Source organism: Larimichthys crocea, chromosome IX (genome assembly GCF_000972845.2).
Source record: "Larimichthys crocea isolate SSNF chromosome IX, L_crocea_2.0, whole genome shotgun sequence".
Lineage (NCBI taxonomy): Eukaryota > Metazoa > Chordata > Actinopteri > Sciaenidae > Larimichthys > Larimichthys crocea.
In genome coordinates this window covers 10,083,636-10,111,103 of record NC_040019.1, presented here as the reverse complement: position 1 = coordinate 10,111,103, position 27,468 = coordinate 10,083,636, and the positions used below count along the sequence as shown (strand labels likewise).

General features: G+C 38.8%; 1 protein-coding gene across 5 annotated transcripts in view; it reads left to right on the top strand.

Moving 5' to 3' along the window:
* The first annotated feature begins 3,938 nt into the window (after positions 1–3,938).
* eng (endoglin) overlaps positions 3,939–27,468 on the top strand; it is a 38,365-nt gene continuing 14,835 nt past the window's right edge. For 2 of the 5 annotated variants that reach the window (XM_027282270.1, XM_027282272.1), the window contains exons 1-4: positions 3,939–4,082; positions 5,038–5,171; positions 19,064–19,209; positions 25,457–25,567. In XM_027282270.1, coding sequence (XP_027138071.1) covers positions 5,114–5,171; positions 19,064–19,209; positions 25,457–25,567 — 315 coding nt within the window. In that variant the 5' untranslated portion in view covers positions 3,939–4,082; positions 5,038–5,113. Of the gene's footprint in view, positions 4,087–5,006; positions 5,172–19,063; positions 19,210–25,456; positions 25,568–27,468 lie in introns of all 5 variants that reach the window. The other 3 variants (XM_019276275.2, XM_010737446.3, XM_019276276.2) reach the window with 3 other exon arrangements.

Below are 27,468 nucleotides of genomic sequence, written 5' to 3'. Positions count from 1 at the left end.
CCTGCTCACCATCATCACTCACTTGTTTGCCATTCCCCTCATTACTCATCAGTATATACACCAGTCCTTAGCCACTAGATCTCTGCCAGATTGTTTATGTGCCACGAGCCTTATTCCAGCACCTATTTATATTGCCACCTTTCTTTTTGACCTAGCCTTAAGTATTTGGATTCTGCCTCAGCCAAGCCCGTCAGCTTTGTTTGCCTGGATTTTGTATCCTTGAACATTTTTCTTGTAAAGACTCTTTACTTGATTTTTGCCTCCTGAGTTGTGTATTTGGATTCTGTGTTTTTTCTTCAACTATCACTTAAGCCTCTGCATGCAAGACATACAAAATGGTGACTGACAAAAACATCAGATCTGTGTGGACTGATTTCTCTTTGGCTATAGTCTTTATCTTTAGGTACATATGTTAGCTGTAACTACAGTTCCTCTAAATAACATGCAACTTCTGTAATGTGCATTGTTTGATTTGACTAGTGCCACTTTTACTTACTTTTATTACTTTATCTTGTTGTGCCGTCTGCTTCTGCAGTGGTTTAATCAGACTTGAGAACTAGCACCCAACTCCTAATATTTGCATTAGAGCAGTACAGTAGATGGGAACACACAATGAATCACATTTTCTTTTTCTGACTATTTGGAAATTCAGTTAAACTACTCCCAATATACCCTACAATTTACTCTATAATGAGCAATAACTCAAGAGTCCAGACACTTATGAATCATCTACATTTTGCGTCATCGCTGACACAAAATGTTGGAGGGTAATCACTCTGCCCAACTTCAGCAGAGGGCTAATCAGCACAGATGAAAACATCTATATGACTGTGAAGGGTCTTTGATAAAAGCCATGTTTATGGGGTCAGTAATGACTAAATTGTTGCAGACTCAAATGCACCGTAAAATCCAACACTTTTATATGCCAACAACAGCAATTCCAATGTTTAAATGGTGCAGAAAATTGTAAAATTCAAAGGCCCTGCTACATATTTCAGTCTAATTAAAGGAGAAAGCATTTTCAGTTAAAACCTGACTGAACATTTCACTAAAATAAGAACTGCTTGCGTACAATATGTGGTGACAACTTGTTTCGTTTCATGCTAGTACTGTGATATCTTAGAAATGCATCAATTTCTTGTGCATGGCTGGTTAAAAAAGGGAAATTCTAATGAAGAGATTTAAATAGAGATGTTGTTTCTACAGTGCAAATTGAGACACATTTCAGATATTGCAGATTTGTGTTTGGACAGAAAACATTCTGTGTTCAAGTATTGTAAGGAAAATGTAAGGAAAAGTAAATGATTATAAGGAAATGCTGCATTCATATGTATTTAGGCAGGCGGACAACATCTTCTAGACAGAACGGGAAAAACAAACAGTCCGATAGAACGGCAGCATGACAAAGTGAAACCAGGTGACGATAAGTTGCAAGAGTGAAGGCAAAAAGTTGAAATACTTTACCTTTGGAGGACAATGCCGTCAACTCTTGCCCTAGACAGTATTCTCTACTGTCCTGCTCTCAACCACTAAAATGATATTCGGTTTGCTGTCCATGTGAATGCAGTATTAATCTCACCTGTAATAGCGCCTAATTGAAACAACAAACAATTGAAAACAGGTAAATCATTTTCACCAAAATAGACTTGCTGATATCTTTAAATTATGCATCAATTTCCTATAGACCTACAGACCATAAAATACAGCATTGACCTTTACCTGAGTATAATTTCCATTTTTAGAGCGGTAATTACAATGAAATTACCTCCCCGAGGCACACAGAAACTCACTTCTACCTTATTAAATTATACTTGGGTATCTGAACAGGTATATCTCAACTAATGGAAAACAGCTTGATTAAAAATCTATTTGAAGATAAATGAGAAGAAAGCTACAAAATTACAAAATAAAGTTCTAGACCTAGACTGCAACATAAGGCCACAGCATGAAAACAATAAATAAATAGAAAACACTCATTGAGTCTTGCTGTTCTCCTCAATATAAGTGCTGTTATGGTTTAATTTGCAGGCCGGACAAAGACAGACAAGTGTTAGACTATGTTGTCTAGCAGTGTCACATGTTATGTGGAGGCGGAAACATGTACAGTTGTGTTCTCTGTCTCTGTGTTTATGTGCTAGCCACATCACAATTCTATTCGAACATTTTAACAGGTAATAACAGATACAAATGTATTCACATCTATGAGAACATCTCTTTCACAGTTTTTTTTGTGTGTGTATATTGTACTTTACATGTAACATTCTTACTTTCCATCATACTGTGCTGCAAATCAAAAAGGAATCTGACAGAATATTTGTGACAATAATGTTAGGATATTACTAATATACAGTATGTGACTTGGGTTTCATGTTAAATTAAGCTACTATGACTCATGAGGTTTTTTTCCACAAAATTTACACCTTTTCCTTGCAAAACCTTTCCTATCTACCCTTTGTCTAAAAACCATAACATCATTCTAATTTGTAAAGTACAACTAGCCAACACAAATTAAATCAGAGAAAATAAGAAAAAATGTTATGTTCATCAATTGTCATCATTCTGTGATATTTGTTTTTACCATCCTACCAACTGGTTTAATTATAGTACAGTTTTTTGTATTTTGAGTTTATTTTTTCTTGGCAAAAGGTAGATGAAACAACTTGTATCTCTTTCATGTCCCGCAATTAAACATGAGAAAGTCCATTGATTAATAAAGAATGGACAGAGTATCTGTGATGTCACCCATAGGTTTCCAAAGAGCTGTTTTCAAGCTGTCTCTACTGACTCTTGGCTAATCTAAAAGAGGGCAAAGACGTAGATCGTTGGTGAACCTGAGGTGGGCTGAATCATGCCTATAATATGTTAAGCCTTAATATATTTTAAACGGGTGAGTTAAATAGAAATTCAGACTCAGTACAGTTATCATGAAAGGAAAAATTAGTTATAGAGACCAAAACTGTTTTTTGTACCAGGCTGTAAACATGTTTTTTTCTGCTGTGAAGTTGGACACTTCAGGTTTATGGAGACTGACTTGTTCTGTAGCCAGCCTCGAGTGGATGTTTGAGGAACTGCAGTTTTTGGCGCTATGTCTCAAAATGGTAGCTTAGCTTAGCATAAAGACTGGAAGCAGTTGGGAAATGCTAGCTTGGTTATCACCTAACAGCACTTCTAAAGCTCAGTAATTGACATTAACTCATTTATATCTCTATGGGTTTTTTTTCTTTCAAAGAACAATGTTTAAGAATGACAAAGTGTGGTTTTACGACAGTCTAGCAACATCACGCGATGAAACAAACTCCATAAAGACCGAGAACAATCGACCAAGAATATTCAGCACCGAACCCACAACTTGTTTTTACATTTTGGTTTCTGTACAGATGAACATAAATGAATTAGAAAGATTGTGTTAATAGACCTTTTTCACAGCAAAGCTTGCTCTGTCCAAATGTAATTGGAGGTCATTGGCTGTGTTTACCTTAATATTTCATGTCAAAATTTACCTTTGGACAGAGCCATGCTACCTTAACGTTAGCGACTTCCACCCTACTTTCAACTTTCAGTTTTTAAATATAATATATTTAATGGCACTGGTGTTAATGAATAACATTTTTTAGCAATATCACCCTGAGAAGAGGGTTGAGGTTAAAGGGTTTGGAAGAGGCTGAAGGCTAAAGACAAGTATCGGTAACTCTAGCTGCTGTAGACAGCATTTCTGTAAAAATATATACAATGCATACCTTTTTAGATAATGACAATAGCTAATTATTGAATAGAAAATAAAATTCAGTGATAAAAAATAAAATAAAAAATCACAATACTTACATGTATTCTAATATACTCTATGTTGACCAGATGAGACAATACCATGACAGGGGCAGGAAAAGGGAGAGAGAGAGAAAAAAAAGGCCGGTGGTGGGAGGGGTACAAAAGTAACTGTGCACCGCCCAGGCATCACAAAAAAGTTTGGAAAGTCCTGACGTCTTTTAACGTTACATCGCTGACCGCAGACACACGCTCTCCCGTGGATTATAACTCCTGCCTTTATTCAAGGAAGCCACTTTTATCTAAAAAAAAAGAAAAAAGTAAGTTTTGTGATTCACAACTTTGTTTTTTCAGTTTCGCATTGCTCCGGGGTATGTGTGGTCTGTGTTTTTTTATTTATTTCCCTGATAGCACAGAGGGCTGTAACTTAGACATATTATTTCCTTTATTCTGAAAAGTCTGTTTTCTGTCAGTTTTGAAACGACTAGTCCATTGTAAGCGTGTAAAGTTGTAAAAAAAAAAGAGTTTAAAAACAATGAGTTATGGTTAAAAATGCGGATAGTCGTATGTGAGGGTCTTTTCGCCTCATTAATACCCCCCATCATTAGTTTATTATAGTTTATTAGAGGACTTAGAAGTGGATTTGAAGTAGTCATGTTGCTAGATAAAGACATTTTCCTCTTCCAGTTCGAGATTCAGGGGAATAACGTGACTTCTTGTTTTCCTTTTGGGAAGTGCATAAACAGTTTACACAGGCTCTTCCTTTCCCTCTATATGAATCATATAACAAGAGCAGTCTCCTTTCTTATCTGATCTCGGCATTGTGGTATTATTTAAAGAAAGCCATGCCGTAGTGCTTCCTGAAACAGTCGTTCAGAAGTTAGTGACCAGCAGATAACCCTTGGGTTCAGACCCTCATTGTACACCAGGAAGACGGGCAAAAGTGTTGTGGGATTGTCTCAGGAGCACAATCCTGTCATCCCACTGAAGGAATTTAAAACATCTAAGCCTCAGAGTGTGTTGAATAGGTTGCGTAACCAATGTGTGATCATGTATTTTGATCATTTAATGATATGTCTTTTAATGTAATCATCAATACTTATGAGCATATTCATGGTTATTCAGCATCAGAGAATATAGAACATGGGATGTGTATGGGAGTGACATCTGCAACGTTGGCTGCTGATCACATCCTTATCAAGCATTTTTCTTTTTTTTTTTTGCTGACCTTTCGACACCTAAAGACCAAAACTGTCTGCTCTTCCACCGCCACAGTCATTGCTGCTCTGCCACTCGACAAGGACACTTCAACCTTCAGCACTTCACATCCAGTGACACAGACTGACCAGAGATGGAGGGTCACGTGGCGCGGTTCGCCCTGCTTCTGTGCATCACTGCTGCAGCCTCTGGTGAGTCTACTACCACATATCTAGTGTTTTCAGCATTTAGATCTAATTTAGTTTTTTTACTGTATTTAATGTTTTTGTTGAAAAGTAGACAACAGACCATAGGCCACAATATTTAGTGAATTTTGAGCCTTCAGGGTCATTTCTGTTTAGCTAAGTTCAAAAGGTAGATATTAATCTTGTCCCATCCCGTCTTCTGAGATAATTTCATTCTCAAGATATAAAAGAATATTATATGTTGTGGTGTTTTTTTCTTGCACACTACATCAGGATTTTACAACCGGTCTGTAGAGAGAGGCCATGTGCAAACAGTGGTTTATCCTTACAGCCACTCAAAGATTACACAGCATACACTATTTCAATAGAGTAGGGAATTAAATATCATAACACAAGAGCTAAGTTCAAAACATATGTAACTGCAAATGACAATCAGGCTATTAAACCACTAAGTCATCTTGGGAAGCGTTTGTTTGTGTAGTTATTCGGGTTTTATTGATACAGATTTTGAAATAACAGTCCAGCCACATTAAACAAGAAAAACATGTGGGGTGCTCATTGATTTTATGTGATCCTCCTCTGTTGGCACTCTCTAACACTCTCCCCCCGAGCTGCCTGTGGCTGCCCATAACAAATTCAAACCTGTAATCCATACAAGGTGGCAAAGGGAGCTGAAACCCTCCCTATGCCCTCAGGCCATAATCTCACTCTCTTACTGATTCTCTGCATTGCTGCTGCGGGGTGTTTGGGTCTCGCTACCCTGCAGCAATCTGGCATTTGCTGTGGCCACATAGTTTTTATTTAATGAAACAATGCTGAATTATTTATTCCTTGATTATTATTCCCATTATGTCCAAATATCTTCAACATAATGTTACAAAACTGATTTATAAATATCAGCATATGTAAAAGTGCAGCTTGATAGGCAGTATATTGTTTTTTTTCCCCAGTTAGAAGACATCATTTTAAATTTGTTGAAGATTAACTGTTTCTTTCAATCCTATGAATGTGCTAGTTTTAATTTATAAACTAGTGCTAAAATATAACATGTTAAAACAATGTTAAAAGCATGTTTTTGATATTTGAGTGTATATGTGAAGAACAGTTTCCCTCAGACTCTAAATGTCAGAAAAGAAAGCATATTGCACCCTGCTGTTTTGTAATCATTTTAACACGACCTGTCTGCAACTGTCTACATTCATTTGTGCTGCACTTGAAGGTGAAACAAACGCCCTAAACTAACCCTTCAGAGCCAAATAACCTGTTTCTTATCTGAAAAAAAAAAACACGAATGAGGTAAAATTATCCTGGCAAGCATACATCACTGTTAAAGAGTATGTGCCAGAAAAACAAGCCTGTTCACTGGAATCTGGCTCCGGTGCTGACCTACTGTATGACAAATCACAATATTGCCACAAGTGCTAAACACCCTCTCAGCAGGGGTGCTGGTGGCATAGATACAGAGGTATTTTTTGGCCAACTGGCAGACTTGTGGAGAGCTGACCTCATGTAGCTTCCACTGCAGGGGACCAGTCTCACTGTCTGCTGGTGGAGTCTATAAGGAGCTGTTTAGCTCAGCCTTAATTGCACCTGTGACACATAGTCCTGAATTTGCATCACGTTTTTCTCTTCCTCTGTTTTGCATCTGCTACAGCAGCTTTAAGACAACTTTAAGACCCAGAGGGATCTGTAGCACTGTTCTCAGACAGCAGGGCTACCGAATGTTGAAGCATTAATCACAACATTGGTGCGACATGTATGAGTTCCTCCATCTCAGGCGTTGTTTATTTGACGTTATGTGGTCCGGTATTGTCATATTTATTTGTCATTTCCTCTGAGATTGTCTCCTGGGCTTAGTAAGGTGGTGTTGAAGCACAAACATCTGTGTGCCACATACCCAGGGCTGATAACATACTATATACCATATGAAATCAAATTTGCACATGCCCACATTGAATAAGGTGGTGCGAAATAAAACAACGCCCATATAATCACTGTGATTTGTGGTCTGCTTGTTTAATAGCATCCTCGCCAGCTGCATGCCACTGTGGGAGCAGGCACCATGTGAAAGTTTCCTTGAAGGAAGAAGTAAACACAGAAAAAAATAGAAGTAAATCAAAAATAGCCTGCAGTCTGTAACAAATCCCATGATACCCTTGGCCAGTTGCAGGCGATGGTATATTGTGTTTTACTTGAGCTCAGTTTTACTTTAGCTTTATTGAAACTTTTTATGCTTGACCTTTAGTCAGCTCCTTGATATAAGGCTTAATAAATCTTTTTGGGATATCTAAAGCATGGTTTGATTATACAGCAGCTATTACGCCCATGGTCAGATCTATTGTATAAATCATAACATATAATATATGATTTAGATAGATAGGACCTTGCCAAGTGCCTGAGTAAAGACTTATAGTCTAAGACTTATATACTTGCTGATCCACTTCATTTCCTGAATCAGGAAGCTTAATTCTTCCTTAGAGCACCCGCTTTGCCTGTGTCATGCATTTATTAACTTTTGGACAGATGCAGTGTGATGACTGGCCGATAAATGTGGAAACCGGTGTTGTGCAGTTTCAACACTATCGCTTTTCAGTGCTGTTATAGCACTAAAAATAAATCTTTCAAAACAATCCGACCAATCGTGCAAAATTTAAAGGCTCTCTAGCTGATGGAAAGCGCTAGATGGCTGACAGCCTCCTCCAGCGATATCAGAGTAAAACTGTAGTTATGTTGTTAAGCCCACTGGAGTCAAGGTCTTCAATTCAAACACTCCCTTTCTGCCTAGACCCACAGGCAAAAGAACCCAGACAACAACTCTTAATTTAACCCTGGAATTTGACATCACCTACTATCAGCCCCTACCTATCTCCTTCACACCTCAAAAAGATCGTCCTTGCTTTGAACTCACACTCTGATTGTTAAAATTCCATATATGTTGGGATAAATCAAGTCAAGCCTGCAGCTCATCTACAATCTCTTGACAGGCTTCTTGTCAGGCTCCAATAAAACAGACAAGATTGCAATGGTCTTAGTTTCGCTGCACTACCTCCCTTGTGAGGTTAATTGTGTTTAAAATGTTTCTATTTGTTTTGAAGGTCTTACACGGTCCAGCCTACGGGTTTACTCTGAGCGCCTGTGGTGCCACAATTTCGTCTAAATCCCTCTTCTCATTTAACTTGGGGTATTTGTTTGTGCCGAGATCATACAGGCGGTGATGCCTTTGCAATAGAGGAATTCATTCACGCTCTATGTTTGGTCAGCTGAGTCCTTCCTTTTTAATAAAAACAAGCTAAAGGATTACCTTCTCCCTTAGTCTTCCAAATGTATTGCCTGTTTTCATTTATTTGTGCGGACGCTTCTGTTTTTATTAATCTTGTTTATTCCAGTTTGTTTATGTGCTGCTACTAGGCACTGTAGTTTAAAGGCACTTAATAGATTTATTTAATTTGAGGCAGATGTTATCATATCCATCAGGCACCAGACACGGAAATGTACATAATTTACTTTTAAATACATTTTTATATGTCTCTGGAAGGGTTATTGCAGCGATTTAATATTCCTCATCCACAGTTGGGGGACAGACTGAAAAAAAGAATAAAATAGTCATAATTGAAGCAGAATAAAATAGTCATAATATTCAGATTTTTGTTTTTGTTTTATAGTACAAGCTCTAAAAAGCCTATCCCATAATGCAATTTGACAGTGTCTTTTTTATCAGACCTTCTCTGGGTGCTAAATACCCATGTTTTACAAATCACACACCCTCAGTGTATTATACACAGACTCTTTGTTAAACATGTGTAGTCGTATCATGAGGACAGCATCACGGTTATAAAGGATGTTATACAACTGTTTACACAGGCGAATTAGTCCTCCACATGATGAGTAAACAGATCTTTACAGTATGTGTAAATTTGGTGGAATGTCCCTTTAATTTTAGCACACATTTATCAGAACTAGTGTTGGCAGACTGATGTGCCTTTAAAGACCTTGAAGAAATTGATGTTCTCACATTCTGTCGGTTTCTAACTGCTTATTACGCAGGAGATAATCGCATTGTACCTCCACGGGAGAGGATTTTCAAATGTTTATTTCCAGATCACCATATAATGACAAGCACAATAACTGTGACCACTTAAGCTGACTAAATCATTTGGACATATTAACAATTATCTATGCGTCTGGCTGCAGTCTTTGTAGTTAGCGATTTTATCCACTGTGTGCCCGGCATTTCCTGGCAGGGAAGTAGTGTTGAATATGCCCCCTGCTGCAACAACTTTCCCAGTGGGAGCCAGGCATCATGATGTTAACTGCCAGACCTCCTGCTGTATTTGTGCCTACCCCAGAGTCTCCCTCCACGGGCTGAAGGAAAAGCACAAAAGTGATTAGCAAGCCGCTGGAGAAGGAGGGGCGGGCTGAATGTCTGAACATGAGTTTTAAAGAGGGAAAGAGAGACAGACAGACAGACAAACAGAGATAACAGAATTCATAAAGTCTGATTCATGGAGACAGTAAGGGAGTGGGGGGTCAAATTTATGTGACTGTCAAAAAGCAGATAAGTGGTTCAGAAGGAAAAAGTAGGGAAATAGAAGTACATAGGGGATTAAAAAAAAAACAGAGATAGGAAAAAGGACAGAACAGAGATAAAAGAGGAGATGTGGAGACCCAGTTCCCAGTTAAATTAAATCAAAGTCTATGAGTGATTACATAATGAGTAATAACATAATAAATAAACTATTTGTCGGTGATTTAAAAAGAAAAAAAGAATGAAAGGAGATGACAAGGTTTTCTCAGAAGGCATGCTGTAGTAGAATAAGGCAGAAAAGAAAAGAAAAGAAAAGAAAAGAAAAGAAAAGAAAAGAAAAGAAAAAAAAAACGTCAAAACAGTCCACTTCCCCTGTTTTACTGTAGTGAGCCAACACTGCCTGCAGTCAGACTGGGTGGCAGGGAGACGCGACCACTTGTCGCTGCCTCAGACCGATTTCAATCTCCTCCAATGTTATGCCCCTCCCAAATAACAATCCATTTCTGACTGCCTTGCTTTTCCTCTGTTTGAATACAGAATGCAGTGTGAGAGAGCCTCACTAACGCTATGTTCTTCTTCTATGTTTGTTCCCACGTGATTTTCACCAGTTACGACTTGAGTGTTTATCAAGATGGTTCTAGCATGCGATGTGGCATGTAAATAATATTTTTGGCATTCCAAAAAGGAAAATGAAAGCAACTGAGTCTGAGCGACAGAATGCATGATATATGGGGGCATATGTTGCAGTGTTGGACATCCTTTCGGTCTTGGATTTTAAAATAGATCTGGGAATTTATCAGTATTTGTTTTGAATAATAAAAAAACAAGTGAGAATCAGATAAATCCCGCAATTTATAGTGCCAGTATTATTTTATTACTCAGGAGGACTCTGGCTAATCTGCAGCACACTTGGCAGCTCTTATGTGTTATCTCCCCATTTGTCTTTTCACTTTCTATTACTGGAAATATATTTTAGGCTGTCCTTGCCATGAGAGGACCCCGGTTTCTGGAAATTGTGTTTAGCAGTGTCCTCATGCAGAAAATAAAAAAAATTGGGGTGAAAATCTCAAAGATGTATATAGTGTTTGATCTCCACCTCTGTGTGACATAACTGGGCCTCTCTCTGGCACTGCTTTAATAATCAAGTCTGAATCTAAATGAAGTACAGGAAGAGATTTATGAACATCTATAATAGTAATATTATAATATCAATATAATATTATAGATCAGATTTCAGATTATGGCCCTTTGCTGTATCTTGTCTGGAATCCTCCTGGTCATCATCCCTGTGTGACTACAAGGTCTTGCACAATCTGACCCAGTGCTTTTTTTATTATGCAGTTGCATGAGCACAGAATGGGTCATTAGTAGTGGGTGAGATAAACGCCTCGTCAGCATGGCGACCACTTGTGCTCATGTCAACATGCCTGCCGTCTGCGCAGATAAGGCATGGCATTATGTGCTCTTATCTCTAGGTCTGTCTGCCAAGTGGTCAACCCTGGGGTCTGCACAAACGCAGGAAATGTACCTGTACACTGGGACGAAATTTGGAGGGGAAAAAAAATCATCAGCTGACTCACCTATGACTTAAAGTCAAAAGGTGCTCAGCGCAAGGTTAAAGAAAAAAACCTCTGGGAGGGTTTCCGATCTCTGTCAAAACAAGATACTGTTGTACATCACGTCTTCATTTCATTGCAACTTCAATTAATGAGGGCACTGTATGCAGGGCAGAATCAGCCACTTAATCTGCCACTGACAGAGTAGCTATGAACAAAATGTTCTCAGCTGAAATGTTTTAAAATGCTTCATATTATGTTTGCACGAACGTAGAGGCTCTGCTTTGAACTTTTCCCTTGGTCTAAAGGAGAGGGCAAAAATCTATAACAGTAAATGTTAATGCAATTACTTGGCATTTTCTGTAAGAGAACATACTGTCTTTCTGCATAGATGTAACCTGATTTCTAAAGTGGTCAGTGTTGTACAATCTGTACTCTGCAGTTCAATGTTGTATAATGGCAAAACCTCTTGATTCAAGTACTGGGTGGGTAGTTTTCCTGTTGATTCAGGTGCCACACCGGTCAATCTGTATTTAGATAGCTGATCTCTCTTTCTGATGTCTGACTGTGTGTGTGTTTGATGTGATGAAAGAATCCTCACTGGATTTGGACAGTGGATTTTTCATTTTGCTCGTATTTCTGCGATATGTCAGGAAGCATAATATGTGACTCAAAGAAAAAGCCTTGAGACATCTGACAGATTATTGTAATCTGCTCTTATACTGTAACTACAACAAATCCAACAGTCAAACCCTGGATACTTATTAATCTTTTCACAGACGCCGAAGGGAATAAAGTTACACTTGTCAAACAACTCTCCCGAGCTCAGACACTTCCATTAGTTAAGTGAAAATGAAATCATAAAGTTGAAGCCATCTCATAGACCTCTCTATGAGATGATTCAAAAACATTTTTCCTCTTTTGAGGCTCAGTAAGTTTTTAAACGTATCTTTAAGCATATAATTTAGCCTTTAAACTACAAAGAATATATACTTATCATAATAGAAAACAGGCTTCTTTTATTGATATCAGCATCAGAAAGCAATGTTTGGTTGTTGTCTGGTGTCAAAGTATTAAAAGAGCTATCAGTCTGTTTGGCAGTGATGACTTCTCTGATGCCCCTTTGGTGGTTTGTCAGCTCTTTTGTTTGCACTTGGATCATGGATTGTACCTTTGACTTCACTCTGCTTATTTGAAAAAAACAACAACCCAACGACAAAAAAAACAGGGTCTTCATTAGTATGCCACCCTCATATCGGAAAGCATTAGTATTTAGTGGCAAAAATCAGTGAAGAAAAACAGGCTAATCTCTGTTGGTTCTACTCATAGCATATGTTGCGCAAAGCTACATTAATCTTGAATGATTGGGAGCAACCACTGTGCAATGAATCTAACGCTTCAATCTGCTTTGGTTTGCTCGCAGTTAGCATGAAACTTGCTAAATTAGTCTGTCTATGCACCAATTAAAACTCAGATGATTAATTGTGTTTTGCTAGTGCTCTTTCGGTGTATTGGGGAAACTAATACATAAGTGAATGGAAAGGATGCACTATACCCAGTAACTGATGGTGTCTGAAATATAAGAGATCACCTGAGGCTATAGATGAGCATTAATATAAAAATTATGGTATATTTTTCATGTCTGCAGTGACTGCTTTCTTACACAGAGCCACAGTAATACGATACGATACGATCAAAAAAATGGAATGACTAATTACTAGCAGCCGACGGGGCATAAAGTTAGTAAGCGAACAACGGAGGAAGTGAGCCATAGACCTTCCATACGCCACTGTTGGACTTGTTGTTCAGCCGGCTTCCGACAACGATGAGACGACGGACGAATGGCTCCCAGAGGTGTAAACAGAGCTAGTGTGAAGACAGGCTGTCTCCAGACCCGCTATCACATCCTCAGTTCCTCTCCAGCAAACACTGGACGTAAGACTTGGCACACAGGCACACACATGAAAAAGTCTTCAGCCATTAAGCTGACAAGACTAATCATCAAAATTCTTTTTGATAGAATTTCAGGACTTTGGGGAGTGGGGGGCGAGATGGTCAGGAAGCCTGTGTGTGTTGTATGGTGTGTGTAATGTGTAGTATGCAGGGGTGAGAGGCCAGGGGACAGTGCAGGCCCCTGCAGAGTACTGATAAGAGCTTGTTTACCTTCCTGTGGATGGTCAGGCCTCAATCTGCAGTTGCGGAAACGCCGGGACAATAGGTGTGTGTATATGTGTGTGTGTATGTGGAGTCCAGAGAGAGACTTGAGTTAGCCTTGAAGCTCCCCTTTCCCTCTCCGACTAACTCTGATAGGACCGCTGACCCCTCCCTCCCCCCTTCCCCATCATGACTCCGTCGTCCGACCCTGGACACAAACAGTTTACTCTATCCCAAGGGACCAAGGGAGACAGTTGGTCTTGACGTTGTCTGCTGTCAGGGTTTCCCTTCTGTTCCCCCCCACCCTCTTTCCATTTAAATTCAGCCATGCAGTGTAGCTTAAAGTTCTACAAGTCTTCTTTTTGCATCTAAACTCTAGTCAAGTAGCTGAAGCTCCTTTCCACGGTGACTTACAGTGAGAGAAGGCAATGAAAGACCGGGTATGAAATCAAGCCCCCCCTTTGCTTGCTCGCCTGAGGTGAGTGGAAAAGCAGACGGTTATTGAGCTGCAGGTACTCAATCCCTTGAATTTAAATCAACATTTAGTTAAGGTGTGATAAAAATTTAAGATTCAAGGCCTCGTCAGTACCTGTCATTACTGCAATGTCGGCACAGCACGGATGCTCAAAGTTGTGGCAACAGTGTTACAGACAGTCAGGCACCTCTTGAGATCTTTAATTTACTTGGAGAAGTAGTTAGCAAACATAAACAGGCCTGGCAGTAGCACTAACAACAAATACACCATTGCACATATGCTGTAAAACACTCGAAATGTGGAAAACATAACCTCAGGAGATCATAGCAAACAATCAGCAAAAAAATCTGTTTGTTCCAGGAAACATTTACTGTATCTGAATGCATCAAATCAAAATTTTTACTCCTTTTTTTTATTTTATTCAAAAAACAACTCTTTTCTCAAGAAGTGAATTTTTGGTTCTCCTGATTATTTCCTCTTTCTCTTGAGTTTGTTCATTTTTGGATTTAGTTAAGGTCATTTCTATTTTTGCTGACCAATGAGATGCTGACACTACAGAATGTTAAAACAAGAAGTGATTCGTCAGTCAGATATACAGTAACTGAAAAATGAACTCTGCTTCAACACGTACTTCTGCTTTTTGTAAAGTTCTAGACTGTCAGGAGCCACAGTGTACCAATGGAGAACATATGATCTGACCTCTAAACTATTACATAAGGTGCTTGTTTGATGAATTATCGTAAATGAGTGGAGAGACAACAATCCATCGACTCACTTAAGGAGAGTCCCAGCCTCTTCAGGGTTTGTCACTTGCAGCTCTCAACATTCTCTCCCCTCACATTAAAATAAAACTCATTTCGCTTTGCTCCATAAGATAGGTTGGAACATATTCATTTTTTCTTATCACCATTATGTTAACATAGTGGGTAACAATATAGTGAACGCAACCCTAAAGATTATGGGCTGTTAGCATAATGTAATGCTTGTGGGATGGAGCTGTGTGCTCACATACCCTACAATGCCTTTTTGGCCTTGCTAATACCTCTATGGACGCCCACATGATGGGAACTTGTTTTCTCGAGCATTCATAGCACTTTAATGTCACCTGGTCTACCCAACTTTGAAATATGAATGCTACTTAACATTCATAACAAATTCTCTGATGATTCGACAGTCAGTGAGTCGTCCTGTTTCAGAGAAGTCTTGTCATGAAGTTCGGCGTATTGATAGGGTGGTGCATTGGCTTCTGTTAGCTCGTGGCAATCAGGGACACTTCTGACACAAAGCAGCAGAAGAAGGAGAAATACAGAATGTCAGCACTGTGTAGGTCTACTTTGATCCTTAATGATGATAAATCACCTCAAAGTCTCCAGTAATGCCCCAGCACAGCTACTGGTCTCAGCACATAATTATGGACAGTGAAACTTAATTTAGGAGGTTCAGGTTGGCAACCTGAATTAATTACATTTTTACAGTGTTTTAATTTGAATCTTGAAACAATGGAGATAACATTTTGATCCACACAGTCATTTACACAGCTAGCCTATAAATCTTTTAGCTCACTCTGTCCAGCAAACTGTGGGCATATCAACAATATTTCAATCAGCAGAGACAAGTGAATATAGTAGAAATAATGTCTATTTTATAACAGATGATATATGATAATAAGTCTTGTCAAAAAGGCTTTTAGCGCTTTGAAATTTGTGATCGAGTGGCATCTGCCCTCAGCAGCAGCATGATAAATCCCTTCCATGGAGTCCAGACACCAGTGGTCGTGGAGGCTGATGACGACAGAGACTGATGGGTTGATGAGGCTGATGAAATGATGAATCTGCAGAAGACTGGGCAGTGATGCAGGAGAGGGGGGTGCACAACAGCAGTATGAAGAGGCAGAGACAGAGAGAAACATTAAAAAAAAAGGCAACAGCAAAATTATAGACTAATGATGAAGGTGTGTCACTAAGCTGTTAGATAGATGTGACCAGCTGACAAGAACATCTCAAATCATATTTGGTAACCTCAGATAACGACAGCAGGGAAATTAGTGTGAACTCTGAACTGGAATGTCTGCTGACACCCATAAGACTCAGCTGCACTCCTGATATCCTACTGTGTAAAGCACATGAAGTCAACCTGAACTGGCCTACCTAAAAACTGACAAGCAACCTCAGCCAAACACAGCATGTTGAGCTAAATTCAACAAAGTAGGCAAAAAGAAAAAGCAAAAAATAGTTGTCAGGCTGATTGTGAGAAAATGGTCACAGCAGTGATACTGTCTTAATGGTACTATGCACGATTGAACACATGGGAAAACGGATGTCTGTGATTTGATGACCTAGTCTCCAAGTCTCCTCATTTTACTATCTTTTTTTCTGGGAGGCCCTGGAGGGTTAGTAAAGAAACAGACCCTTTAAGAGATCCAGGCAGACTCTGGACATGTGAGGCTACCAGATGGGAGCTTTTGCTCTCCTTGTTAGTTGTGGCTCCAGGGTACTACAGAACCAGGAGAACTGCTGAGGGCAGTTTAAAGTGCATCATACTGCAAGTTGTTCATGGCTCCTGGATATTGGCACACTCCACAAAAATGGGCGGCCTCCAAAGACTGCTTCACTAACAGCAATTTGTCCATTATTGATTTTGGTTGTACGCTCATTGGCCTTAATTTCATAAGCATTCGATCAGTTTGCTATAATGTGTTTAATATGTTTTCAGTCAAATACAAGTGCCCATTTAGTCTGGTAATTTGACCATATTATGTTATTAATATGATAGTCAGCAGTACTGTATAGAAATGAATTGATATTAATTTAATTAGGGTAACTACTAAACTGTAATATGCATTATGTATTAAAGAAAACTTATCATGAGTTGAGGCCATTTTCTGTCCTTCCTAATGTCCCCTAATGTTTTATATTCACATCTCTCCCTCATACCTAACATCTTAATGGAAATCACCAGCATCCATAAACATGTCTTCTCATGGAATAGGAAATGGAGGGGACTGATATAAGTAGATAAAGAGGACAGGGAATGGAACGGTTCTTCTATACCTCATTTACCAGCAGACCGCTTAGCGAGGCCATTGGCATTTCCGGGGTCAAGAGGGCAAAATGAATGTTCTTCATATCCTATGGTGACTCGTAAAATGGAGACCAGTGATACATGCATGTACCCACACACACACACACACAGCCAGTGTGATTTATATGAAGACCTCTCGGGTGACAGTCATGGGCCGTTGACTCTGTCACAGCAGAACAAGAGAGAAATAACTTTATGGATGTGGATATTGAGCAACAGACATTAACAGAGAGGGCCAGAATAACAGGAAACCAGCCTTGACCTCTGTGGTGAGACTGGGGGGGCCAAAGGAGCATGGACGACTCTCCATCATGATTTGCAAGAACAGCAGCAATCCACAAAAGCTGAGCCAAGAGGCAGTGAAGATGTTGGTCCAAGAATGTTATAGCCTCCCTGAATCCTCCTAATTAGTACCAAATGTGTCCATGATTCGGAAAATCTCTGACTAAAGGGCAGTGGCATGAAACTCCCCCAGAAAAAAAAAAAGTATTTCCATGGAACACGAACAAAAGATGTCTAATCTCCGAAAAATGTCACGAATGAGCAGCATTTGAGATATTGCGTGTGCCAATTGTTAAAAGGATCAAATTAAAATCATTTCTCATCAGCATCCCTTTTTTCTATCAGTGGTATTGTCAGTCTGAGATGTCATGAACAAATAAACAAGTCCATAATAACAACCCGCTTTCATTGTGGGGACAGAAAGAAACAGAAGAAAGAGTTGATTATGTAACATGTTCTAGGTCCTTTTTTTGTGCTGTTTTTTTTTTCATTGCATTCATCACTTTCTATCCAATTTTATCTCTGTCTGTCCATTCTCCACCACTGGTGATGACATTGCCCCAACCAAGGTCTTTGATTAGTGCTGCTTCTAAATAAGGCACATCCTGTTGACCTACCAAACTTTGCAATTTCCTATTAACCCTTTCCTCTCTGATCCTCTCACTTGTTTTACACCACATCTCCTCGCTGAGGCATTGAGTCCTGCTGGGTGAGCAGAACGAATAGATCATAAAAGTCAGTGGAGCAGTATGTTATGGAGCATTTGCTTACTAAATTAGTTGTTTCTGTTATCATATCACACTTGCTCACTTACATGTCTCAGCACCAGCTGTTTTGGCGGTAACTATGGCATGCGTAGTGGATGCTTTGGCATATATTTCTTTTATTTATCTTATTGTAGATACGCTTATCTAATGTTTAGGTTGAGTACAGAGTAGTTCTGACTGATCCTTTGAGAGGTGGGTGCCTTTAAGGCTTTGTCCTAAGGAGTAAATCCAAATTAGAGACCATGTCAGCGATACTACCAAGTCTGCAATGCCTCAGGATGCCCCAGTCAGACCCTTTCTGCTTTAATCAGCAAAAGGTGGGAAATGGGCCAGGAAAGAGATCCCTGATTGAGTTGGAAAAGGTATCTGACCTTCTACACTGTATTCTCTGTTCACTGTTCTTCTTGAGGAAAGAGGAAGTTTGCTGGAGAATATTTTGTCCCTTCCAGTCAGGCAAGTGAGAAGGCTGCACATGCATACTCTAATCTAACACACACACACACACACACACACACACACACGCAGAGCTCAGGTCAAACACCAGGCATTTATACCCAACCTCATCCATGACCGCATAGCCTCGGCTCGATTAATTCAGCCTCCAGAGACACGGATCCCCAGGTTAAACAGCAGGCTCGTAGCAGAGAGCAGAGTGAGCAGGCTTGATGGATGACTGCAGTCCAGTATCCTGGCACGTCTGATAAACGTGAACCGGCAGATTCGTTTTTAAACAATGTAGTCCTACCCACACATTTAACATCCATACTCTGAGACCAGGGAAAAGCTTTCAGAATGACTAATAACAAATTTAGCCCCTTTCAGACAAGGAATGTGTAACATTCCTAGGTTCGTCTACCAGTTAAATAATGTATTGTGCTTTGACACAGGTCTTCATTCATGTGCTGTTGATGTCCAAATATAACTGGATTGCTGTAGAGCTGTAATCTCTTTGACCCACACAGTGAGATAATGAAGAATTTGCATATGAATGTCAGAATCAATCAATTATTTAGTATAACTTTTAATATGCTTAACCATTTGTACTGGATTTCTTTCAGCCTCACATCAAACATGTAAACCGGAGAAGGCTAATAAAAACCCATGGGTGCACGTGAGAGAGATGGCAATTGGCTGTTGGACCAGCTTCATCAACAAGGACAACGCAGAGGTCCACATCCTTAACCTGAACTATGTGGCAACCACGGTAAGCATGTCAAGGTTATACAAATGAGATGCTGAGCAGCTAATTATGTAAATGTGCAAAAATACTCTCACTTATTACTTACTTAACGAGCAGTAAAATTCGGCAGGCAAATTAAACCTTTTCAGTAAACCGGATAACAGTTGCAGAGCTGAACTGCAGCGGAGCGTAGAAAGTTAAAATGCTGCACAATCAGCACTATACATATCTGTCAAGCTGACAACTCAGCTTACTTGTCATTTAAATCTAATACCACAGCCTGTCATGGGTATGTTATCGTCTGCTTATTAATCATCCTTTTCAGTCAACTGTACAATATGTCAAGTCCAGTCACACCTAAGAAGCAATGTGTCATTCAATGCATTGCACACATGCTCACCTTGTATGCATTTCATCCCTTTCAGATAATAGAATATGTCACTCACTGTTACAAACATAGGGAATCTGTCGGAATTCAATTTTTTTTCTTTTATTTACAAAAGGTGAAGGCTCTGTCGGATTGCATGCAATATGTCCCATTATTGAATCGTGATCTAATAAAGCAAAGTGGAGGCTGAGTTTTATGTAAAGGACATACGTAGGTAGGAGCCTTTTGTTGTAGAAAGTGGTCAACTATGGTAAATACAAGGTGATTAAGTCACCAAAATAATTATTACTCCTTTAAAATGTTTAAAAGAATTATCAAATTACCAACAAAACTGGCACAGGCAGAACAGAAAAGGCTTTTTCCACAGGAGACATTTTTACATTGACATTTACTGGGGGCACTGGAAATAGAACCGTAAATGTTAATAGTTAAACCTGTGATTTTCCTGCTATGACAAGTGAAAATGTCTGCTGCGGAAGAGGCATATAAAGGCTGGAAAAGACAACGTGGATAACCTGACAGGGGCTGACTGATAGCTCAACTCTGTATATACTGAGGCTAATTGCAAACGAAGAGCAGCTGGGTAGGCAGGTGAGTCATGTGACGGGCTGACTCAACACTGACGGTTGGCAGGCAGGAGAAAAATGGCAGATTCAGATTGACCTAATGAGAGGTTAGTGTGCACGATGCAGAGATTCATCAGACTCTATTCATCAGAACCAGAGCCAGATGACATACATGTAATATGATTTTTTTTCTGGTATACTAGAAATCAAATCAATTTTACTACAGTTTTTTTTATTTGTATTTTTTTTTATCACCGTCTGTTGTTAAAATCCGTTATAAAATCAGATAAAATCTCTCACTAATCAGTTTTCTCCTGTGATGTCACTTGCGTAATCATCAGTTCAGACATAGCATAACATACCTGAATCTCTGCCTTGACTGTATGTGGTTGGAGTTGCATTGTGGGTATTGTAGGCATATATATTGTAGGATTTGACAAGGAAGAAGAACAGATGTAGTAAAAAAAAAGATAATATCTAGAAAATCTCTCTAGATAATGTTTATTTTTTCCCCCTTTTGGTTAATAAATGCTGACCCCACCGTTTAATTAAATAAGGCCCAAGAAACTTCTTCCCACACTATGAAATGTAAACAGACACAATCCATGTGTAACTTTTTATCAGCCAAATAACTAGCTAACCCTCAACAGATGCCAGACAGAACAGGAAGATAGGATTTCCCAACATGCCACAGTTTTTCTTTTTAAACTAAACAGGCGTCTGTGACATGTCAGCTCTGCAATTTTGGCTGTGTTTTAAAAAAAAAAAAAAAAAAAAAAAATCATTTTTCCAGCCAAGTAAGCACACACCATATTTGCAGATAGTGTATTGGGTCATTTTGATTGTAAAACTTTTAGCTTCAGGGAATGACACCGGAAAGTAACAACAGAAAACTTTTAATCTATATGCTGTTATTGCTGTGCCAGACTCCATTTTTCACTGTCCAACATTGTCGGTCAGCTCACATTAGTCATTTCTTTATCAGCGTGCTCTGTTTGTTTGTTTTTTTTCTGTTTGTTCTCACTTAGAGTTCTTTATGTAGTACTTTCACATAACTCGTGTTAAGCAAGTACTGTTTATTTATCGTCTCTCTTTATTTTTCACTCTCTCGGTCGTTCTTTCTCATTTGGTAGTGATTATGAGGAGAGAAGCAGATGTGCTATGTGCAGTCTAGCCACGGCAACATCACAGGATGGTGCAATACAATGCCTGCCTGAATCCATCACATCTATAAATCCTTCAGTTGCTTCTAGGAAAGCTCTAGAGAATCCTGTCATAATTTTTCTTTTACAGGAAAAACTCTCACCCGTAAGCTAAGCCGACTACAGTATGAGTGCTTTTAGAATTCATTCTTTTGAATTTGACACTTGAGGATACTGAAGTTTAATTTTGAGGTTACACAAAGACACATTAAGGGTCTGAACCCTGCAAGAGGTATATTTCCTTACTTAGTTGTGTTTTAAGTACGAGTGTTAACATTGTGCAAGTGGATGATTGTCTTTCCCTTAAAGACTGGGCTTATTATTAATATTGCCAATCTCTTTTGCCAACTCTTTAGTCTCATTTAATGGACTGCTGTGTTACAGCATATTTAATGGACTGGAAATCAGAAGAAAAAAAGCAGTTTGATGACTAAACAGATTTAAAGTATATTAGGAGGGAAATGCTTATCTCAGTCAACTTATTAGGCCCGAAGAGCAAAACCAGACACATTATGTTGCGTGGGAGACTATAACAAAAAACACATTTCATTGCAGTTTTCGAGTTTTTTCAAGAAATGGTGCAAGTTTTCTTTCTATAAATTGGTGTAGAGTATGTGGGAGGAATTTGGCTCGGGATTGGTGTGATGCAATGGATGTTGTACAGAGTTAACATATTCTGTTCTCTTGTGGGACTATGAGTGGATGTTTCATCAAATGAAAGAAGAAAAGTGAACATAAGATCTCCCAACACAGACCCCTTATCTGCTCTTGACACTGTTTAAAACAGATTTTTCTTGTAATCACATAGGAAGGCGAACGTCTTCATCACATGCCAAACTGTCCAGTCAGATGGGAGGTTTGCTCTTGCCTCCCCCTTTTTTTGTCCTTTACATTTTCTTATCACCTCCTTCCTTATCCCCTTTTGTTTTTCATACTGATTTACAACCTGCCAGAGACAGTTGACTCTCACAGTTTGACCGCACAGAGAATTAGAAGGAGAGCATCAAGGGCCTGCCACAGGCCAGGAGAATTCATAGGGAGGAGCTGCTTGTGCAGGGTCCATTGATGTCACACACTGGCTTGTAGTCAGGGTCTTGGCAAAAGGCCGAGACTAGACCAACGGAGCCAATTCAAGGGAGAGAGCCAAAAGAATAACTGGAAACTGCATCAGCAAAGGCCCTTCAAAAAATGCTCTCGAGAAAAAAATAAAAAGTCTGAGAAGGAAAACAATTGTATCTTGAAAGCACAGGAACAAAAGTAGCAAAGGTGAGTGATCAGGGTCAGCAACAGTCATGATTCGGAGTTCAAAATGAAAGAATGAAATTCACAAGAGGATGAAGGGAGGGAAACGAGACAGATAGACAATGAAGCTCATTAGAGAAGAGTATTTAAGGAAACCACCTAGTGAGTTATCTCCGTGTGAGGCACAATGAACTCCCTCGGAAATGCCATTCATTCATTTACTTGAAGTACTTGCCGCAAGATTCAGGTAAAAAGCGGTATTTTTGGGGAAAAAAAGTTGCAGTATTACAATTCAATGTCTCAGACTTTGATAAGTAAGACTTATAATAACCCAGTCTGTTTTATGTTCTTTCTATTTTCAGCACAATCATGCTGTATTCTTTTTTAGCATTAATTCTGCAGTGAAGATGGAAAAGTTTTGTGTTAAAATGTTGAACATCCAAAAGTGAAGCAGGTCTGTCATAGACGATCCTGACTTCTGGTACATTCAGGAACAAATGTCACCATGTTTTCACCTGGGATTGCAGTAACCCTTTTGGACATTTTATTTTTAACACATTTTTGAGGTTCAACAGACATTTTGCAAAACCCACTCTATACAAAAATGGTGATGATATAGTGTGTTTATCTGTATATGTGTGTGATCCCTCCATCCATTGCACTGGATGTGCAAGCCTCTCTTTCCAATGCATCTTTGTTTTTGCTCATAGGTAATTTGCTGATGGTCTCCTTAGACCTAATTTGTTCCGTACTGGTCTGAAAATTTCCATAGCACAGGCCTGAGCTCATCACAATTCTCTTGGATCGAGCTCCGGCAGCATCAGGTAGCAAGTAAATGAATTTAATATAAGGGATTCACACTGTTTCCACAGCATGCTCGTTGTCTCCCCGGCAGACTCGGCTCTGAGAACAATCTACCTTCAAATAAACAGAATAAAGTATTTGGTGTCAAAGGCATCACGAATGGATGAAGACAGAAATTTGTGTTTATGAATGTTGAATTCCCACAAAAGCATCACACTGGAGATATATTTCCAAGCTTTATTTTTAAAAAAGCTGTTTGTTTCCAATGCACTGAATCATAAAATTGAACCAATTTCAAATCCACGACTCTTTCACTTTTCCAAACCCAATTATCTTCTATTACAGAAGTAAAAGTAATTAGAACTAGGATTTATGGAATGAAGCCAGTCTTGAAAAAAAAATGCCTCTAAACTCAGACTTATTATTCCTCAGTGAAAAGGTTTACTCACACCACTTATATCCGTAAAAACTCAGCTGTACAAGCTTTACCCTACGCACATGTGGAGCATGGTAATTAAGGCTGATTCACAGAGTGACTGTGGTGGTGATTAGAGAATCACATCACCATTGTGTTACCCTCAGCTGAGAATATGGTTAATGAGGTATTACATTATGTGTTAAATTATGTTAATTACATTTTATATAAATATGGCCAGCCACATGTGGGCGGACACTGGGTTTCAAGTTATAAAAAACATATAAATTGATAATGAATACTGTACCTAAAATAATCTTACATCATTACTCCAGAGTTTTATCATATAGTTATAATGCAGCAAAAACTTTCAGCATAAGTTTAAAAAAAGCACTTCATAGCACATCAGGTACATATATAATCTTTTTTTTAGAACTTCTGATTTGCTTTTGACTTTTTCCCCCTTGTTGACTCACACTGGAGAGCGACGTAAGAATAGAACCAAGCTGCATTAGCTCATTAATGTCCCTGTCAATACGGAGGCAGACAGCAAAGACAGCTTTCTGTCTCTCCACGAGCCTTCTGTAAATGACTGGTATTGCTTTTTCTGGAGAGATGCATGTGTTGACATTTCATAGTTGCGAAAAAAAGGATAATTGTCATATCCCCCACTGATTTTTTGCAATAGGGCAGAAATGGAATCAAACTTGTGTAGAATTAAACTGCAGTTGGAACTATTTTTAAACTTAGCGCTGCAAGCAAAATGTCTCTCTACTCCGTCAACTTGAGGTCTGTTCATTTAATGACACTTCACGCCTGATGGGGAGGTTTTGCAAATTGGAGAATAGTTATATCCCATTTTACACAGAAAACAAATGCTGGCTTGCAGTCGGAATATTGGCAGATTTTGTGTGTTTTACTCTGCAAAAAAGGTGATGATAATCACTGTTCATTGTGGTAATTTGTATACATTTTGCATTCTTAATATTTCTAATACATGGCTTAGTGCTTTCTATTCTTATATTCTCAGTATCACTTAGACTGTTTTTAATTCTTGGCATTAAAGTATCTCAGCAAAATATCACATGTTAAGCCTGTTACATGTTTCTATTTGACAAGACAGCACAGATAAATATATCTCTACACCGTGCTGTATGACAACACAGTGAACAATTATGCAATAGGAGCAAGACACATTGTTTGAAGAACTCCAAACATTTCATCAAGTTTTTTTTATTTTTATATGTCACTGCTTTGTTTGTAATAACACAGCACACACAGCATGGTACACTCACCAAAAAACTCATTATAGGCGGCACAGTAGTTCCCGTATGGAGGGCTTCATAGGGGTGAGTGAATATTTATGCCACACATTTTTTTCTTCGTGCTCCTAATCAGTCCCAGTGTTCCACCTGGAGATTTACACCACTGCCAAACTTTCTCTGCTTGCAACAAAATCATAAACTCCAGGCCCTTCGGCTTTCACACAGAATTAAAAGTTGTTAATTTATTTTGCTCACACTGAATTTGAAGCTGAATAAGTGACATTGTCAAGTTAAAGTAAATACAGGGATTATTATTTGTATTATTATAGTATCATAATTTGTGTTTTTTTGTTTGTTTTTTGAGTAACAATTCTTTTTTTCCCTCTTAGGATTTTATTTTCCATCTGAACATGACCAGTGCCAAGCCAACGAACCTCATCCTCACGTCATTACACACGGCCTACAGTTTATACAACATCAACCCTGATGTTCACATTTATGTAAGTAGTATCTCTTTTTTTTCTATGTCAGCATCCAGGCTCGTGCAGATTGAAGGGAAAATAAAATACTGATCATGCAACATACAGTACCACTAAATTAATTTGACTAATTACTCAGTTGTATGTGATTCCATTTCTCAGCTTGTTATTGATACAGCAATGTTTAACAAGTACTAGCTAATGATGAAAAATTAACAGGTTATGAGGACACCAGTGTAAGTTTTTATCTTTTTCAGTATCAGTGTATAATTTTCAAATTTCTCCAGATGTACTTAGTTCCTGTCAAGTGCCAGCTGTTTAACATACAGTCAAACTGCCACAGCTGTGCAGCTCTCCGGGCCTGTTAAGAGACAGTGAACCATGTTCGTCTTTCCATAGATATTCCCCAGTGGCTGCTCTGCACGAGGCAGTTTGTGTTTTTGTCTTTTTATTATCCACACCATAAAATCGGTAAGAGAAGTTTTAGAGTGTCCAGCAACGAGAGGGGCTGATGGCAACGGCTGTAGAATTAATGTTCCAATGAAATTAGAGATTCTGACTTTTAAACACTGTCCTCAAATTACATCTGTGAATTAAATCTAGTGAGGCCACAAAACACCTTTTATTCAGCTACTTGAGTGTGTAATTAAATAGAGGAATGATGCTGTTATATGGACAAAGCGGTTGGTCATTGTGGTGTGACAGACTGTGTAGGTATTTAAAATTGCATTGTGGATGAACGTACCAAAGTGAAACACAGAAATACTGTTACTGAAACAAACCAAATGTGTTGCAGTCTTTTATCACCACACTGAATAGCCTGTCTTAAAGAGGAAATGATATTAAAAAGAACAAACACCTCACTTTTAATGAAAATCATTGATTAGTTTCAGTTGTGATCACGACGTGAAACTACAGTTCCAGTAGATGAGGAACCTTATCCTCATAAGAAGTTATAACCATCAATTAAACCGACATTTCAGTCATTAAACATCTCCAAGTTTAATCCATTTACAAAGGTAGTTCTATAGGATTGTTGGACCATTGCATCAACTCCTTATTACACAACTTGTTTTTCAGTGTCAGTTTCCTTTGCCAAAGTTGCACTTTTGTACTCTGATTAATGTGTTGTTTTGTTTTTTTTTGTTTTTTTAACTTTTGGCAGTCACTGGTATCAGTTTATATCGGTATAGCACACAGTTGAACTGAGATTTGAAACTTCTTTCTTCATTTTATCGGCGTTATTTCTTTCCACAAACTTACATTATCATTGCACAATCTTGGCTTGTCGTCTTGAGACTTGACAGTCGGCTGTCAAATGGTAACCTCTACAAGATAAAAGGCTTCTTAATTCACATAGCCTCTTTCATGAAGTTACAGCTAGTTGTTTGTCTTCCATGCTCACGACTAAACTAATCTTTTTAACAGCTTCAACACACAAAGTGGAGATGAAATAATGTCCACTGTGATCATAACCCGCTATATACTGACGTGAAATAAAAACGCTGTAATGTGCTTGAAAAACAATGAGCAGTGTTAATTAGCAGACATAGATGACAGACTAACACATAAAAAAAGGCATAAATAAATAAATAAAAATAAATAAATAAAAATCACAGCTGACCAATCACAATGATGAAATGTTTATAAGAGTGTCATCAGTTAGTGATACGCTGACAGCAGTGTAATACCACATCCTGTATCATGTCCTGTCGAGAGCCTGGACAACATTGCCTGTGAATACAGGATGTTTTCGTGGGATGAGCAGTATCACTGGGGGATAATAGTGTTTTACTGCAGATTGCAGTGTAAGAGAAACAGCATCTGTTCTGTGTCTGACAAAGAACGTCACCAGCTTGACAGCTTGGCACAGTGTCACAATCACAGCCCTTGTTGGCTTCCCAGAGCTGACCTGAGTACAC